This window comes from Pezoporus occidentalis, unplaced genomic scaffold, assembly GCF_034315485.1.
Source record: "Pezoporus occidentalis ecotype Australia unplaced genomic scaffold, CSIRO_AGI_Poc_V1 ctg37, whole genome shotgun sequence".
NCBI lineage: Eukaryota > Metazoa > Chordata > Aves > Psittaciformes > Psittacidae > Pezoporus > Pezoporus occidentalis.
This window is the reverse complement of record NW_026915691.1, coordinates 3,065,878-3,083,786: the sequence shown is the minus strand read 5'-3', so window position 1 is coordinate 3,083,786 and position 17,909 is coordinate 3,065,878. Positions and strand designations below refer to the sequence as shown.

The following is a 17,909-nucleotide window of genomic DNA, read 5'->3' as shown; positions in this document are numbered from 1 at the left end:
CCCACCTCCTGCCGCTGCCGTCCGGGCGCGGTGCTCAGCGCAGCCACGCTGGGGAGTCCTCTGCTCCGTCCTCCCCTCGCCAGCCCCCGTGTTGTGCTTTCTCTTTCTCTCCTCCTTTCCCCCTGCCCCTTTCCCTGTCTCCTCCTCCCGGCTATTGTGCTGTGCTCCGGGCGCACACGCTCTCCGGAACCCCCGCGCTGAGCGCCGAGCCGGCGGCGCGTCCCGCGGCCAACTCCGCCGCTACCCCTCTGTGCCCGGGCGCCCCGCGGCCCCGCGAGAACCCTCTCGGCTCGGCTGCTGACGGGACGACAGCGGCTGCCCGCGGCTGCCCATTGCGCGGCCCAGCTCTGTCGGCGGCGCCCCGAATCGCAGCGCTGCGGAAGGGGAGGAGAGGGAAGAGCCCGGCGCAGCGGCTGACACGGAGCTGGGGCCTCTTAAAGGGGCAGCCCGGCCCGGGAGCAGGAGGCCGTGCCCTCGGGACCCCCCTGAATTGCGGGGCCCGGCCCTGCGCCCTTCCCCGCGGATGCCGGGGAGACAAAGGCAGAGAGCTGTACATGTTGTCCCTGTGCCTGCGGCCGCGGGCTCGACCATCCCCACATAGCTATACCTAAGGCTGGGCAAGAACACAGCATGCACACAGGGATGTGTGCACAGGGGTGTATCCATTCTTGTCCACACATCCATATATTATGTGTAACACCAGCACGTTTCTACTCTGTCTTGTGTTCACAGCAACACTCTCCCCCAGGCACTGATGCAGCTCACCTTCAAAGGTCACGTTTCCCCCACTAATGTAAATCCTGTTTAGTAGTAGGCTTGTCATTCCCTCAGTCCTTTCTTTCTTGCCAATAAATGACAAGCTGGATGTCTGAGATGGGCAACTGGTACTCCAAAATCACCATGATATTAACAATACAGGATGGTTTGTGCCTTTTTTTCACGCATTTTCTCACTTTTTGTCCAGTATATTATCCTAGCCCAAACAATTTGTCCCACAAATGAGGTGTGAGTCCTACACCTCAGCTCTGGCCGAAGGGTGGTAGATGATTTAAACAAGTCTGCCTGCTGAGTATCTCTCCTGAAATGACAGTACAGCCCTTCATCCTTTTCATGTACTAATTCAACCTCTGAAAAAGTGGTAATAATTACACCTGAAGTTCCAGCTCCCTATTTGGATGATAGTGGAGTGTGCGCTATATACACCTCATATCCCCATAAACTTGCTTCTCTCATGTCTATGGTGAAGTATATCTTTTCTGGAATGTGTTACTAAAAAGGAAGGTGGGACATAGCCCCAGCAAGAACAAATAAAATCCCATAAGAATGAAAAGCAGAAGCCCACATGAGCAGTTGTCTTACCTTTGAGACATGTAATGTTTCAGAACCCATCAATCAGTTTTTCTCTTCATGCTTTTTTATATGCCAAACAAAATATTTCTGGGTGTTTTCAGACCTATCACAAATGGCTCATCACATATCCAGTCTTGGGTTCATCCCTCTTGGATTTTGTTTTCTGGTTTTAATCTCTTTTCCTGCACATGATTCCTCAGCTTTTAACACATAAGAGGCATTGGCTGACCTATATGGAAAAGAGATTATAATCTAATTCATAATAAAATCTGTATGTTTAGTAAAAACCTCTATAAATCTTTCAAGAAAACTTAGTTTTTCACAGAAATAAAATTAATTGGCTTTTCATCATGGATATTGTCTGCTATTTGTTTGCCTTAGTGCCAGTTTGAACATTAAACAGCTGTACCCTCTTTATCTGCTGAGATACTACAACATCAGAAATTTCAGTTGGAATCAAAGGGATCACTGATTTTCTGTTGGATGCTTTATGCATTCAACAGAGTGTTATTTTAATAGGAGACAAAATTTCATTAAGACTATAGTAGTAAACACACATCTGTGATTTGAGACTGAGAATCCTGTGATGAGGAGCCTAAGCTACAAGGAAGAGTGCCCAGCACATACCCTCTGCCGGCCTTCAAGAGACTGCAAAGCCCTTCTCAGTCGAATCGCAAGTAGTACTACAGTGACTATCGAGCTCCCTCTTGTGGGTAAGAGGAGTCAATCTGCTGAGTCTTAAAATCTCTTGAGCTGTCACTTACAAACTTTCTTCAGCATGCTCCCACACGAGAGAAACAGAGATTTTGTAAGTAATAAACCAAAATCAACCAACCAAACAAAACCAAAAGGTAGAACATAAGAAGAGTCTTTTTAAAGAAAAACAAAACATAATTTCTGATTAATCTGTGGCTGAAATTGAGAAACCACATTTTTGTAGCACAAAGCGGTAGAGTTTGATAAGGCCGGTAAGTCTTGGGATGTCCAATCTGACCTATAACATTCTATAAACCTAGAGAAATTGGAACTCTCCTTCTTAGAATTCAAAGACTGGCAATCTCTTGCTGCCAGAACAAACTGCTGGCCAAAAACATGAGAAACTGAGCAACCATCTCTACTACCAAATGCAGATTCTGCTATAACTTCAACTTGCCAAAGACTTCATTCTAACTCATATACTCAGAGGATGCAATACATAGCATTCATTCACCAGTGCATTATATTGTACTCCACAGACCAACCTCTAATTAATGAAAACCCAAAAAAGACACAGGGGGACAGATTTATTAATGAGGAATGGATTCCAGTCATACCACAACAGGATGAGCCTGAACTGGAAACAAATAGGATTAAGAAAGATGTGAATCAAATGACCTGTAAGGATAAAAATATTAATATTAATATTAATATAATGGTTGAATAATCACTCAAAAGGCAGAAACAACATCATTAAAATTTGTAATTTGTAATAAGAAATTAATTTTGCCCATCAGGTAACTTTCTTAAATGGCTTTTGATCCATTACCAGTTGTTTTGCTCAGATATCTGCATACTTACTTCAACAGGAATTCAGTAACACATTAGCTTCTACTTATTGTTCAAGAAACAGCACATTAGTACTTCTTTTGGGAAACTGATTACTACAATTGCTCGTTAGCATTGCTTCAGACTGCCTCCAAATTTCACTTCTCCAATTCCTCACCTGCAACTTTCACAAAAGGAAGCTGGCACTACAACTTTGACACAACCACTGTGAGGTCTTCAACTAGTACAAAAATCACAGTTTAGCCTACTTGTGTTTAGAGTTAATACAGTTGTTCCAGCATTGTTTCCCACAATATTAAGGCATCCTCAAAGCCAACTAAATTGCTGATAGAATGGATTAACATGCATAGATAAAACATAGACTAGATAGAAACATCTAAGAACTTGACAGTTTATGTTTATTTTTCCAAAGTTAGTTTCCTTTGTACTTTCTTAAGCAATTCATCATTCACAACATGATCCAAGATTTCATTTTAGATGATCATCTATTAATACTGAGTTCTTTGCAGGGGAAGTCTCAGTGAGGCTACAAAACACACACCAAAACCAACCAACCAACAACAGCAAAACCCCCAAACCAAAAAAACACAACCTAAAAGTCTCAAAGCATCCATCACAGAATAAATGGAGTCAGACCATTGTTAAGTGATGGTTAATGACTGACAGAGTACTGCATTTGTATGTGAAGTTTTTGGAGCTCCAGAAGGCACAAACCGGTAATGACACCAAGCAGTGTAATGAATCGCTAGAAAAAAACTGTGCCAGCTGATTTTCTGAGCAATACAATTATATTGTTGAAGGGACTGCATCTCTGATTATGTATAATAAATTGAGCTCAGCAACAAAACAAGAGAGAGATTTTGGGGGGAACTAAAAGTGGAATCCCTATTGTTTCTTATACTTGATACTGAGTCATTTTGTAGCTGTAAACACTAACACATCTGCACAGAAACCTAGCACCTAGCCTGGACAAGATTTGCTGCAGCACAGTGAACCAGCTGTTCTACTCTCATTCAAACTCAGTCAACATGAAAGCTATGCTGCCCACTCAGTGTAACACGTGGTACAAGTGGAGTGTATATTCATCATCCTTGTGAAACAGATTTGGGAGATGAACAAAGACATAGATCATCATAAGGTCAAAACGTTACACATTCAGATAAATAGCTCCATACATACTCACACATACTCGTTTTCTCCACCAAATGCTACATTTCTGTCTTTGCCAACAGAACTGGCACAATTGCCAAAGTGAATAAAAAGAGACACAGAGTTCCTAGATCTCTATTCATCTCCACAGGCCCCTTCCAAGCCTCACAATTCTGTGATGTTCCATAAAGCTCCTCTAACTTACATCATAAGAAAATAAAAGCAATAAAAAGTTTTAAGTCTCCTGTTCTCTACTTTTCCTATTTCTCATCAAACAACTGGGGGAGGGGGAAACCAGCAGAGAATTTACAATATTTTCTGTTTGATGCATAGATTTATTAATAAATGTCTTGATTTTCTCAGCACCTCAAATCTGAAAGGTGCTGTCATCATCAGTTTCCCAGGTACTGTTATTTCTGTAATGACTGTCTTAAGAAAATGTAACTGTCCCTAAGTTTTCTTCTTTCTTTCCAGTGTTTTTATGCCAGCAGAGCATATAGTACTGGATTTGAATCTTAGAGTTATAAGCAGCTTCTAGAGAAACAGTCTTTCTGTTGTCTCACTTTGATTTCTTTGGTAATTCTTTCAAATGAGTGCTGACAGTAATTTAAGGACCACAAATGTGTCTGGTTTAGAGCAAGATAAAGATTTACAGTATCTTATCCATATTATAAAAATATCACTGAATAGATACCCAGAACTGAATATTCAAATTCAGTGAGCTGCTGCAAAAATAAGAGGGAAATTAAAACAAGTGTATCTATCTCCCTTTCACTTCTTTTGTACTTCTGAATCTTAAATCTAGTTATCATAATCAATCATACTAATACAATTTCACAAATACTGACAACATTATTTGTCATTTATATTTCTGGCAATGTCATCTGTCAGCAGGGATGACTTTTAAAGCAGAAATATCTTTTGGCATCAGTCATTGTGTCCCAAAGAGCAGAAGAGCATTATTAAAGCTGCTTTACTTTGATGAAATTCAGTGATACCCAGAGCTAATCTTTCTTCATTAAACAATGCCTGTAACTTCTAAATACTAATTGCACAAGATTATGTCAAAGGATATTTAAAAAGGCAAAACCAGTGCAGTGGTTTTTGATCCAGCCAGCACACTAATTCACAACAACATGTCCAGACAGCAGGCTGTACCAGAAGCAGTCAGTAACGACATCTTCAAAAAGCAAGTGCCTTATGGCTTAACAAGCATGTGCCTACTTTGGAGAACTCCATCTTTTCCCATCCCTCTAAACCCACACACACCTCTAAGTCTTTTCACAAAATGGCAAAACCATTTCTCTACATAGCTGCTTTTATTGAGCAGTGGAGCAAGTTGCTTCCAGCATGTAGTGATCAAATTATCTTGTCCAGTAAAAACAGAAAGAGTGACTAGGAATTCAGCAGCAGTATCAAAACTAACCTTACCAGCTTAGAGTTCCTACCTCAGACAGGGATGAACAAGTCCATGACAGAGACAATGTATGGTTCCAGAATCATGTTACATTACTAGAAACAAAAGTTCCAGTTAGAATAAAATGAAAGTCATTACTCTTAGCAACACAATAGAACTGCAGCATAGATAATATTAATGAAGATCAATCCAGAGAAGGAGTCTGCATCTTCTTCTGAAGATAGAAAAACTGGATTTCATGTCTTCCATGCTATGCACCTATGTTATAATTCTCTCTTATTCGAGAGTGGAAAAGAATAGCATTCTTATCTGGTAACATTTTCAATATATTAGATAGCTCGGATAAAACAACAAAGTTTCTATCTGGGCTTCTCTGAGGCTTGGAAATATTTAAACGCTGGGCTCTGAATCGCAAGTGGAAAATGAAAAATAATACAGATTTTTCCTGGATGGAGAAACCACAGCAAAAATTATGCTGCTGCATTTGTGTACTTCCATACCTGTAATTAAAACAGATTTATTTTGGAACAGTTGTAGAATATTTGAAATGCATAAAAGCAAGTCAGAGTTATTCTATACTATGATCTTGAAAGACAAAACCATATAGCTAGCACCTTTATTCTGAACTGCCATTTGTTTTCTGCTCCCTTGACAATACAACCTCACTATCTAAAAGTTGTAGAGAATTATCAAAGAATAATGCACTAAAATTATGTATTTTTCACTACAAGTGTTTCTGGCAGACAGGTGAGCTACATGGCACTGGCAATGTCTTCTTACATTAAGACAAGGATGTTTCGTTTCCACTCAGTGAGAAAGGGTTATATAAGACTGCACCATCCTGCACAAGTGAGCCTGTAGCAGCAAAGAAACTCTCAGAAAGAAAGTTTGGAGTTTTCCTCCTTCATTTCCAAAAATAAAACTTTCTGTTACTGCTTTGAGAACTTTCCTTGTTGCAGGTGTTGTAGGTATGTGTGTCAGTGACACTAGATAATGGTCCGTGGTGGAACAGACAAAAATAGAAAAGTACTGTTTGTCCGTGGTAGCTCCTCCCCAGAAGGTCCCACTTTGGCTCAGCCCTGGAAAACTCCTGACCCTTGGAGACCTTTCTAGATATAGCTGGCCGCTTCTTCTGATGTAGGCTGGCCCCCTATGTTGGAATGAGTGTGAATTTTTGCTAGTATAAAAGCCCAAGCCTCAGGCAATGCAAGGGGGCAGAACCTCATACCACCCAGGTCAATGTTGCCTCCGTGGGGATGCCCGCTAAGGTTGAAGCCTGCCACCTAGCACTGTGATGATGTTTCTCGGAGCTGGTTTCCTGATCGTCATTACATGGTCCTTGGGGTTGGTGAGATAACCAAACATCAGAGATATCCTTTACTGTATCTTTTGTTACCTCTATATTTTCCCCTGTATTAATAAACTAGTTATGATTCTTTATTGTGTTGTGTTTCTCTCAACCTGGAATTCTCAAACTCTGGAACAGTATGCTAGGCTACAGAGCATCATGGTGCTTACAGAAACACTTGACAGTCAGCAACAGCTCGGGCTTACTTGATAGTTGTGTTCTGGGATTTCCATCATGGTTTTCTCCACTTCTGTAGAAACAGAGAATTTATACAATTAATTCACAAGAAATTATACCATCCATTATAAAGGGTAACAAAAGCTGAATGCAGCCCCAGTCACGCCTATCTGCTAAAACTCCTGTAGATAATGACATGAATATGCTTGAGGTGTCTGAAACAGGCTGTAATGCTTGAAAAACCTTCCCAATCTTTCAGACTGTACATGAGGGAAATACACACAAAAAGCAAAACTCAACATACTGATGAGGTTTCCTGACCCAATTTGGGCGATGTGCCCAGAAATTTTCTCCAGCTACGTTATCACGGACTGTTCAAAGGCCAAGATAGAAACTTGGGAAAGGAATTCTTTGACAATCTCCCCTAGGAAACAGGGCAGAAATTATGTGGTATTAAAACTGCACATCAATACATGAACCAGCATAACAAGCATATTTATGAGCAGATCACTGCTCCATACTGAGCTCTGGCAAAGCCTCCAAAGCCTGCTGGGCATTCTGCAAGGCAGCATGGTTACTGTTGTGGGGCCTTACTGGCCTTGCCCTATAACTTGTGTAGTCAGACATGGTATCGCTTTTAAAATACAAGTCTGCATTCACCTCCCACACAACAGTTACCAAGTGTGACCATTGGATCTAACTATATAGCGTGGTAGGGAGCTATAAAGATGACAGCCAAGCTACTGGTCTTTAAATTCTTGTGACACCAACATTCCCAGCAGAAAAAATTCAGGACGAGCTAATCACAACAGTTCTTTGGGTTTAATTGTTCTTGTCTCTATCTTAGATCCTTTTTTTTACTCCATCTATTTTTACTCCATTGTAATGCAATGGCCTTCCCCCCTTTTTATTTTTTGCACTTTTTATCTCTTCTGAAGACTAAAATTTCTTGCCCCTTCAATAGATTTTGCTTTCTTGAATTTTATTTTTAGTTCTGTTTCCCCCCCTCATTTGTTCTCTGCAATCAACCATATTAGTATCTTGCTCCTCACTTTCAATTTCTAGCCCATCTGTGATGGACAACTCACCTTTGCACAGTATTCTGTACTTTGTCTTACAACGGGGAACCCCTGCACAACTGAAAAGAATTCTGAAGATTTGGGAAGGATAATGTGACATCAAGATGAAACATGAAGCGAATCTGTTGGGAAGATACTGGCTTCATACTGGAGTAATACACAGAACCCACAATCCTTTGCTTTGCTCTTGTCTCCCTTTCAATGGAAAGTGCCATCTTCTAAAACCAGAAACTAACTTACAGTTAAGGAATTATAGCTCAGACAAGACCTCAGATCTGTTTAAGATTGCCAGACCTTCAGAGGTCTGCCACATTTAGCTTTCACTGCAACTCAGAAAAAGCAGCATAAGCAACACAAAGTACCAGAAAAAAACAGACAGACATGCAGTTTTCTGGGATTTATTTCAGTGAAGGGTAAGAAACAAACTGCGTAAGTGATACTATGACAGCTGGGGGTGAGGAATAAAAAAAATCAAAATAAACAGCAGAAGAAGGAAGTTTGCTTTGAAATCTTTAGGAATTCAGCATTGATAGCTACAGAAAGACAAAGCAGGAAGACAAACACAAGACTCAGAATGGTATAGGGTGAGTGCATTATAAACCGTTCTTCTGAAAACGATGTCGTATTCAACTCAGAATTCTTCCCTCTTCCTGAATAATGAATGCACTGTACCTAAAAAAACCAGCCTTCAATATCATTAGGTACTCCCAGCTTTTTTCTGCCTTTTCAGTTGTTTGTATGTTCTTGAAAAATGTTATGCGAAGAACTGAAATAGGGATATTTCAGTAACTACTTCTTAGGGTTTTTTTTTAAAAAGCATCTTCTTAAATTAGTTCCAAGTGCTATTCCAGTTACCTGTGAGCTTTCTTTCTGTTTATTTTGTCCCTGAAGGTCTTTATCTCAAAAACACGGTGTACAGGTGTACAACTTGTAAGGGAAATCAGCTGAGGAACTACAGAGAAAACCTGATTTCCTTATCTGCATTAAATTTACTTACCAGCAAATGTTTGTTTTGTTGTTTTTTTTTTTGTTCCAACTAGAAAGATGAAGCTGGAATCTGGCTCATTCTCCCTCAGTGCATCATCTAGCCACTGTCTGAAATACAAAAGAGTAATGAGGGAATCAGTCAGAGGGACTGAGGAATACAGGGGAAAGTGACTGATAACAAGGTCACAAGAAAAGTGAGAGGATGAACCTATGTGAGATGATCAAAAGCCTTTTCTAGGCAGAAATAGACCAGGAGCTATTCCAACTCCTTTGAATACATGCCTTCCATTAATGAAAAGTTCAAACATGCCCACCACAGAGCATAAATTCAACAATGATTTCAGCACTCAGAGAGGGTATTTATCAATATAGGGGAGAAGGCAAACTTTGGTTTAGATAAGGAATAAAAAGAACAAGAAGCAGAGGAAAAGATATGAACAACATAGCACATTAGATATGAACAGGAATAAAGAAGAGTGAAATAATCTATTCAGCGTTATAAAACAGCTCCCTGTGAAGGCTGCATGATTCTTGTCTCCTAAGCTTTTATATTTCTGTTACTCTGGCAATCAAGTTCCTCTTGAGTCATCCGACACAAATCAAAGAGGGAAGAGAGTATGTGCGTGTGTGGGAAATCAGGATCACAGGCTTCAATTATTTTCAGCCAAGCAGAGACACTAATATATATATTATTTTACAAAGTCATATGCAAATGAGCTAAGTACAACAGCAGTAGTCTAAGAAAATAGTTACATATTCAAATCAGACAGAGTACAAGTTATAAAGAAATATGTACCTACCTTGCAGTCACAACAGTGTGTTAGAAAGATATAGGCTCTGAGCTGGTGACAACAATAGGGATCATAGAGCCAAGTTGGGGTTTGCAGCCTGCATTAAAAGCAGAACAAGTTTACTTAAAACAGTTATTGTGTAAGCAAACCATTACAAGTGCCTGAACCAATGAGTTCAGCTAGACCTACATATACTTTGAGGTTTTGATTTTCTCTCCTCTTTTTGACAGCCTATCTCCCAAAAGAATCACTACAGAAACTAAAGAAAGAAAATTCTGGGCTAGCAGTTTATCTAAAGACAGGCTCTTGAGACATTATGCATCTGATGTATCTATCTATCTCGTCCATTTCACTATTTATCTTATTCTCCACTGACCATAAGGGAAGGCAAGGGTAAGTAGTTTAAATTTATGCTCTGCATTTTCTCTACAAAAATCCCATGCTATGTAATCCAAACAAGTGACTGTCACTCTTCATTTCTTATTTCATTAGAAAATACACTCATGATCCAGCTAGTTCTTAGCAACTACAGACTATCCAAGGTGTTTAAACCTGCTGCAAAAGCTCTAAAGCCTAAGCCAAAATATAGAAACTTATTTGATGTGATCCAAAGTCTGGATATCAGCCAGATCAAACACTGTTATTATAAATGCAGTAAATGACAAGAACAGAGAAAAAGTAAGTTAGAAAGTGTGTCAGAATTCTTTCCAACTCATTGTGTTAAACAGAGAGGATGCTTACATATAGGGTGCAAGAGCAGATTCAACACAGAGTAGGTGGAAGACTACTCATTTGCTCCTTCCTCTTCCTTCTCTAGCACCCAGTAAGACTGCATTATCAGTCTTCCACCTTGTTTAGTCTTTGACTGCAGTCTATAGTGCTATTGTTCCTTTTAGCTTTTATTTTATAAATGGACCACTTAATTTCTGCAGGAATTAACCTCTTACCAAAGGGAATGCCAGAAGTATTCTATATTCTGTCTTCAGCAATAATCTTACCCAAACCCAAATTCTTTTCCCCTAGACACAAGTGAAATTTTTATAACTGAACATCAGAACATTCAGAGCTTGCAGGTCCAACAACATATCAATTCACAAACCTTTTAGTCCCTTCTCTCCAATAAAGGACAATCCATTCCACCACACTGTGTCTACAGGCACCCTCCCAAGGAGCACATACGCATATATGTTTCTGTATAAATTACAACCTCTTGTCACAGCCAGGATCAAAGTAATATTGTTCTCACCCACTGCTCCTTGGTAGTAAACAGATGCAATGCACTTGAACTTCTCCTGACCTGCTGTGTCCCATCTGTGCAATGAAGGGAAAAAAAAAATTTCAGGTTAATGAAATCCAGTGTAACCTGAGTAAACATGCAGCAGACTGGTACAGGTTGGAGAAGAATGTGGTACCAGAGAAGTGCTACCATCTGGAACATGTTATTAATTAACTACTGATAAAAATACAGTAAAGCTCTATTATTTAATGAAGACATTTGAAATCTATTTTTACCTCTTTTTTACATACGTATTTGTCATTTTGGAGATACAGTTCAAATATTTGTATTCTGTATGGTAATACCCTTCTCTTAAAAACTTTTTCCTCATCTATGTAATTTGTATGTATTTCTAGGGCAATCTAATTTTGAGAATTTTCTGTGCTAATACCACCTAGATCATATATTAGCTCATAGAATCTTAGAATCCTGCATTTGCTAGATATGACATCTGTCCATACACTAGAAATTAGAGACCTATACCTCAGTTCACCAGGTACCAATGACACCCTTAAGGAAAACAAACAGTGTGCTTTTATTGATGAATATGACATGCAGTCTTCTCAGCTACTAATGGCACTACAGAGGCTTGGGATTTTGTTACAGACTAGTGCTGCCAGTCATCAACACTTGCAAGTTTATCTTGTATAGAGATCTCTCAGCAAGAGGGGGCACTAGTGCTTATCATATGAAAATGTTCTACCCAGCCACTGAAGATGCTGCAGATAACACAACCTGACATTTAATAGCTCATAAACCTTATTCCTTCAGCTTGCAAAATACTGATACATCAGTCTAGATCTTTAGAGGGACTCAAGTTCCAAAAAGATAGTGCCTGCTAGAATTTTCAGAAACACTGTGACACTAAAATCAGTTGGAAATGGTTTCATAGAATGGTTAGCATTGGAAGGGATCTTAAAGCTCACTTAATTCCAACCCCCTGTCACAGGCAGGTTCACCTTCCAGTAGACCAGGTTGCTCCAAGCCCTGTCCAACCTGGATTACTAAGTATGTTTCAATAAATCCTATTAGCATCTATCTACATTAATGATCTCAGAAAAATATGTGCTCCTAAGTAAACACATGCACTAAAATATTTCCTGCAAAGCATTTTATTTCTGCTCTAGGTCACAGTACAGCATAGATGATTCAGAAATGCCCTCTACAGAACATTACTGCTAGCCACCGGAAATAGCAAAGGACATCCTTCAGCAGAGCCAAGCAGGTGAGAGAAGGACAGGATTGCCGCTAGTCTGATAAACAAAGCTGAAAATCAAAGATTTTAAATCCACATTCTAGTAAAAATCCAGTCTTTCTATGACTTGGGGAAAAATAATTAGTCCCTAAGAAAGAGATGCTGAAATCACTGAACACCTTACCATTAATTTCAGTGACTGCAAGAGTTAAATTCCCGGTAAAGTCAAGTTCAGTGCTCATTGTACCTACTAAACTCAAATGACAGAATGGTGTAACAGTGGACAAAGTCTGTGGAAAAGCTTCCACTTTTGCTTCAAGGAATTTGAATAAAATAGGCAGAACCACTCTGAAATGGTGCATGACATCCAAGATTTTAATTGACAAATGACATTTCATTTTTTACAGATAAGAAATTCAAGAGAGTAAACTTTTTTACTAAAACTGCAAGTAAAAACCAGGTACAGAACCTGGTTTTCAGATCACATTATTCTTTGTGCAATTATACTATTAAAAAAAATAATAATAATAATCTTCATTCCACTAGATCCTGCAGCAGTTCAGGCTCTGCTGAGATTGTACTTTGTGCAATGCTTGACCATGCTGTGTCAACTTACATCTGGACAGCAGATGATACTCCAATTATTTCAAAACGTTCCATTTCAAAATCCACTTCATTGGTAGCCTTGTAGCCTCAGGCAAACTTCTTTCTAAAATCTGCAATTAAAACCAATGATGAAATACTAGTAACACCCAGCTACAAATAAGGGCAAAACTAACACTCTCTTGGGTAAATTATGAAGAAAAGAATTAACTAACTGTGGATTTGCTAAATATTGCAAAAGCATATATAAAGACACCAAGAAACTGATTTTAAAAAAGGAGATACTGGGTAACAAACTAGAAAGCATGCACGTCTAGTGAATAATTACTCAAATGATTAATCAATGAAATTAAAAACTTACCATATCTAGGTAAAAACATGGCAGAAATAATATTAATAATAAAACACAAACATAGAAAGTTGTCATGATGATTATAACATACAGAAATTCAGTGATCTGTTCACTGGACTTAAATACAGAAACAGTAAGAGCTGGTTTTAACATCCAGTAAAGAATCAAATGACTATTCTTCAAAGCATTCTGAATTTTATCTGTCTTATTTCATAAACTACAGAAAGACTCCAGCTTCCTCTACAGCCTTGCAGGTGTAGAAATGAGTTCAGGCACACTCACAACAATGACTTAAAAATATTTTCATGAACCACCCTTTAAGTAAAGAGAAAACATGAAGCCAAGACTCAGAAACTGGGAAGATTCTTACTTATTTCTTTTCGTACCTTCTAATCGTTTAGCCTTTAGAATGGATTTCTTAAGAAAACACTGTACCATATTTGACTGGATAAAAATAGTTCAAAATATAGCATATTTTGATTGAAGTTCCAGAGCTTGGCTTTCTGTGTTGGCATATCAAGCCTGTTGCATACCCTAGACTTTGTTTTGGTTTTTATTTAATAACAAAATCATGGTTCAAAAGAGAACCATGAGCTAGTACCCTGAATGGACAGGAATAGAAACATTATAACATTTATTTGAGATAAAGCAGAACCAAACTATCTGCTGAGATACACTGTACCTGTGGATAAGGCTGGTTTTCCCAACATACATGTGGTCTCCTACCTATCCAGACTGTTATAAATATTTGAAAAGATTACACATTTTTAGTAGTGATTTCAACATTGTCTCTCTAAAAATTCTGATTTCAATCCTTAAATTGCAAGCAATGAGCACATTTACCTGTGACTCCAATTTACCTAAATGACGCTGTGTTGTAGAATTGGTCTTAAAGCCAAACCCCTCTGGAGCTGAAATAGTCAGTTTCTTAGTCTGCATATTTTTTCTTAAATATAATCATTGGGACCTAAATTCTATTCTATTCAAATTGCTTTGACTGCAAGTATATACATTTATAAATAAGACCATAAAGTATCTACATCCTTTTCATTAAAATTAATCACAATTTTTTCATTGACTTTAATAGTACAATTCAAGTCCTAAGTGCAGAAACAAGAAATTGCTGATAATAAAATACCCACTACAGAATTTGTCTCTGGGGAAAAAAAAAAACCCACGTGGTTTGAGCCAATGCATTTTCTGACTATGTAGAATAATATTAATCTGAAGTTGGCTTCATGCAAATAATCTGCTTTGCTCTGGGTCCTCCCACAGAATATAGCAGATGGGCTTTAGGTGACTCAGCTGCATTCTTAAAATTGAAGTGTAGTGTATCTTTTAAGAGATAAGGTGGTTAAATGAATATATTTGTTGGCATAAACTTGGATTGACATCTCCTATGCACATGCGACAAAAATGGCTTAAGAGGGTTAATGTTCTTTTGTATAAAGGAATGGCTTTTTTAAACAGATCAGTTATTTTACTGAACACTATTTCTGGTTATATTTGGCTTCTATGTGATACTGATTCCAAGTTACCTATTCTAAATAGTCCAAACCTTGACTGGTAAATTACATGACTAATATTGTGCGCCACTCAATATTAACTGGGTGGCCACAGCTGACATGTCTGTGCCTGATTAACTGTTATTGATGAAATACTGAATAAAATCAACAGCCTTAAGGGAAAAGCAAAAAAGTGACTGATGGTTTAGAGGTGTGTGTTCCATTAATTCATACTGGGGGAAAAAAGCTCCCTGGATTAGGCAATTTAACACACTGATGGAATATCAAGAGAGTCTTAAAATACATCCATTAGCTACTGAATTTATCAGACTACCTTTCCAAATGACAAAGGAATTGGGATAATGGAAAATTAAGATAATGGCTATTGCTGTCAAGCTTTACAGTTACTGTACAAAATACTCATAGTTGTCTGTCCCTCCTACCCTGGCTCCACCAAAAAGGTGACCAAATAATAATACCTAGAGAGCAATGACAGGCAAGTCACAAAGCCAAAATGTAAAGCTCTGATATCAGAATAAATGAACTGGAGAGCTGGTTTACACTGCTTACAGAGAGGAAAATGCCTCAATTTACTAAAGTGTGTCTTGTTAGCAAAATTGTGTGGACACTTATACCAAATTTATATGACAGTGTAAACTATGACAGTGACTATGCTTGCTTCTAAAAAGCAATAAGCTCACTGATGTCTCTCAGGGAGACATATTTTGGCCTTTTCCCCCTACCCCCCCCCCCCCAGTGAAGTGAATAAGAAGTTCATGACAAATTTTGTAGTAATCAAAAATTCTAGATTTGAAGGAATAGTGAGTTAATTGTCAGTATTCATAGGAGCTCCACTTTATGAAAGATCCTGCACACTGGAACACAGAAACATTTATCACTAAAAAATACAGCTATTTATTTTAAATGAATAGTGATAATTTCTAACAGTTAAGCTTTCTAGCCTTACTTCAGCAATTAAATCAGTATTAGTAACAGTTCTTGGAGAGAGATAATCTCTTACAATCTTACCCAGTGCTCTGCTGACAAGCCATCCTCACCTCTGCATGGAAGTGCTCTTTGAACTGCAAAGAGGCCTCAGGTGTGTACCATTGAAAACAGGAGAGAACAGCTGTTGGGATAAATCGTGTGATGCCTACTTTGCAAAAGTCCTATCAGCAAGGAAAAAATAGATAAGAAGATTAATTCAAAGAGTTTGTCAAGCACAGGGATGTCCTGCCATAAGAGAAGGGATAGCTTGGGTTACAAAGCAGTAAAGCCTTCCCACAGCTATGTTTGTAAAACCACCTTTGGGAGGATGCCACCAGCAAGTCAGAGTGAAGTCTTTTAGATCCCTTACATGTGTGAAGCACTGGTTTTATTGCTAGCTTTTAATTAGACATTCGTTAAAAATGAGGAAAACTTATTTTATATTTGCTTAAAATAACTATGATAGTTTTCCTGAAATTAAAAGCAAAATATGTGGCTAACACCAGGCATGGAAAAAAATTGCTGACTCCCTTATAAGGATCGTTTGATCTACTGTATGACTAAGGTTCCTATGCAAAGAGAAAATTAAAATTGCCTCAATTCTTCAACCAAAACCTCCATATGGATCTAATTAGATTCTTTGCATATTTGATACCAGCTACGGTTCTTATTTCCCCTCAGCATAGGAACTCTTTAAGCATGGACTCAATGTTTGGCTGAAATAATAAGATAGGTATTATAAGATAACACTTTATCATTAATATATCAGCACTGAATGGCAACATGAGGCCACATTCATCTTTAAAAGAAATCCTTATAACAATTCCTAATTTTAGCAGATGACAACTGTACATTAAATTAAAATACTATTAGCAGGAGGGAAACAATGTGGCAGGTGCTACATACTGTGAGCAGAGGGATAAAGAATACTTAACCTTGGGAAATCAGGAGAGTATTCTGTCCCTGCTTACTGGGGGGACTAAATGCATTAGGTTGGACTTCATCCTCCAAATTCAAGTCAACTCTACTAGACAGGAAATACATAAAGAGAAACATAGTTTTCAGGAATTGCTTCAATACAGGGAAGACTTGATTGAAAAATAACAGTTCTTACAGGCTTATAATCTTTTCTCACTGCAGTACAACTGGTTTGTGTTAAATAAAACCTGTTTCTTATGCAAAAGGGACCACTTCAGGGTGCATAGCTGTAGTAACAAACAGTGGCTTTCTGAAACTACAAGGCATGAACTGTAATTCCGTGGGAGAGCAGATAATTAATTCAACATAAGTGCTTGCAGTTTAGCCTTCAAAGGATTTTGCAGAGTTTAATTTAAAAATCTTGCTCATCATCATTTGAAATACACCTGCACAAAGGACATTAATAAATGTTAGGGATACCAGATTTCGTTTGGTCAGAAGAAGGGAGGAAAGATGAAGCTGTCACTTTTCTTGGCACAGCATCGAACTTTCATCCAAGATCAGCTCAGAAAGAATGGAATCAGTAGATAGGCTAACTTGGAAAAAGAATAATGTTCATATGAAAATCACAAATGCATTTAGATAACTCACTTGAGATGTATCAATTTGGTTATGCAATGATACCTCGTGGGTTGTTGGGGGAGGGGACCCTTAATAGCATACCAATTTCTTGCTGGCATTCGAAAGAATGTTTCTAAGAACATTCATCATGTGGCCAAGTATAAGGAAGGACTCACCGTGCAGCAGCTGATGCAGCAGGATTCCAGCCACACAAACAGCTCAGCCTGCTGCTGTGGCCATAGCAACAGGCTCTCAACAGTTCCCTTCCTTCCCTTCTTTTACAGATTGGGAAGGTGGGGTTGGAGTAATTTAACTATATGTAAGGCCCTAGTTTTAAAAGGACATACTGGTTTTAGTGGCCGTATAGATTCCTGTGATCAGAAACTGCTTCTTAATAAATCCAGTGGTACCTGAATTCTCTGTAAGACAATAGTTCTGTTTTCTTCAAAGATAATTGTATATATGGATAGAAAGAGCAGGATTAACTCAACAGACAAGGAACTAATGGAGTGGGGAACTGTTACAGTGCTAATATTAAGCTTAGTAGCAATTATAAAGCAACTCCTGAGGGAGTTTCAGAATTTCAACTTTGTTTCATCTTAGCTTTAG

The 17,909-nt window shown here is 38.5% G+C and overlaps 1 protein-coding gene across 1 annotated transcript; it reads right to left on the bottom strand.

Annotated features, from left to right (window-relative positions):
* Positions 1-6,994: 6,994 nt before the first annotated feature.
* Positions 6,995-16,765, bottom strand: RAB36 (RAB36, member RAS oncogene family). Its single transcript, XM_062631626.1, is given in 9 exon segments — positions 6,995-7,059; positions 7,291-7,410; positions 9,063-9,156; positions 10,437-10,492; positions 11,090-11,154; positions 12,931-13,006; positions 13,279-13,283; positions 15,804-15,885; positions 16,699-16,765. Coding segments are annotated over 9 exon segments (630 nt in total).
* Between the last annotated feature and the right edge of the window lie 1,144 nt (positions 16,766-17,909).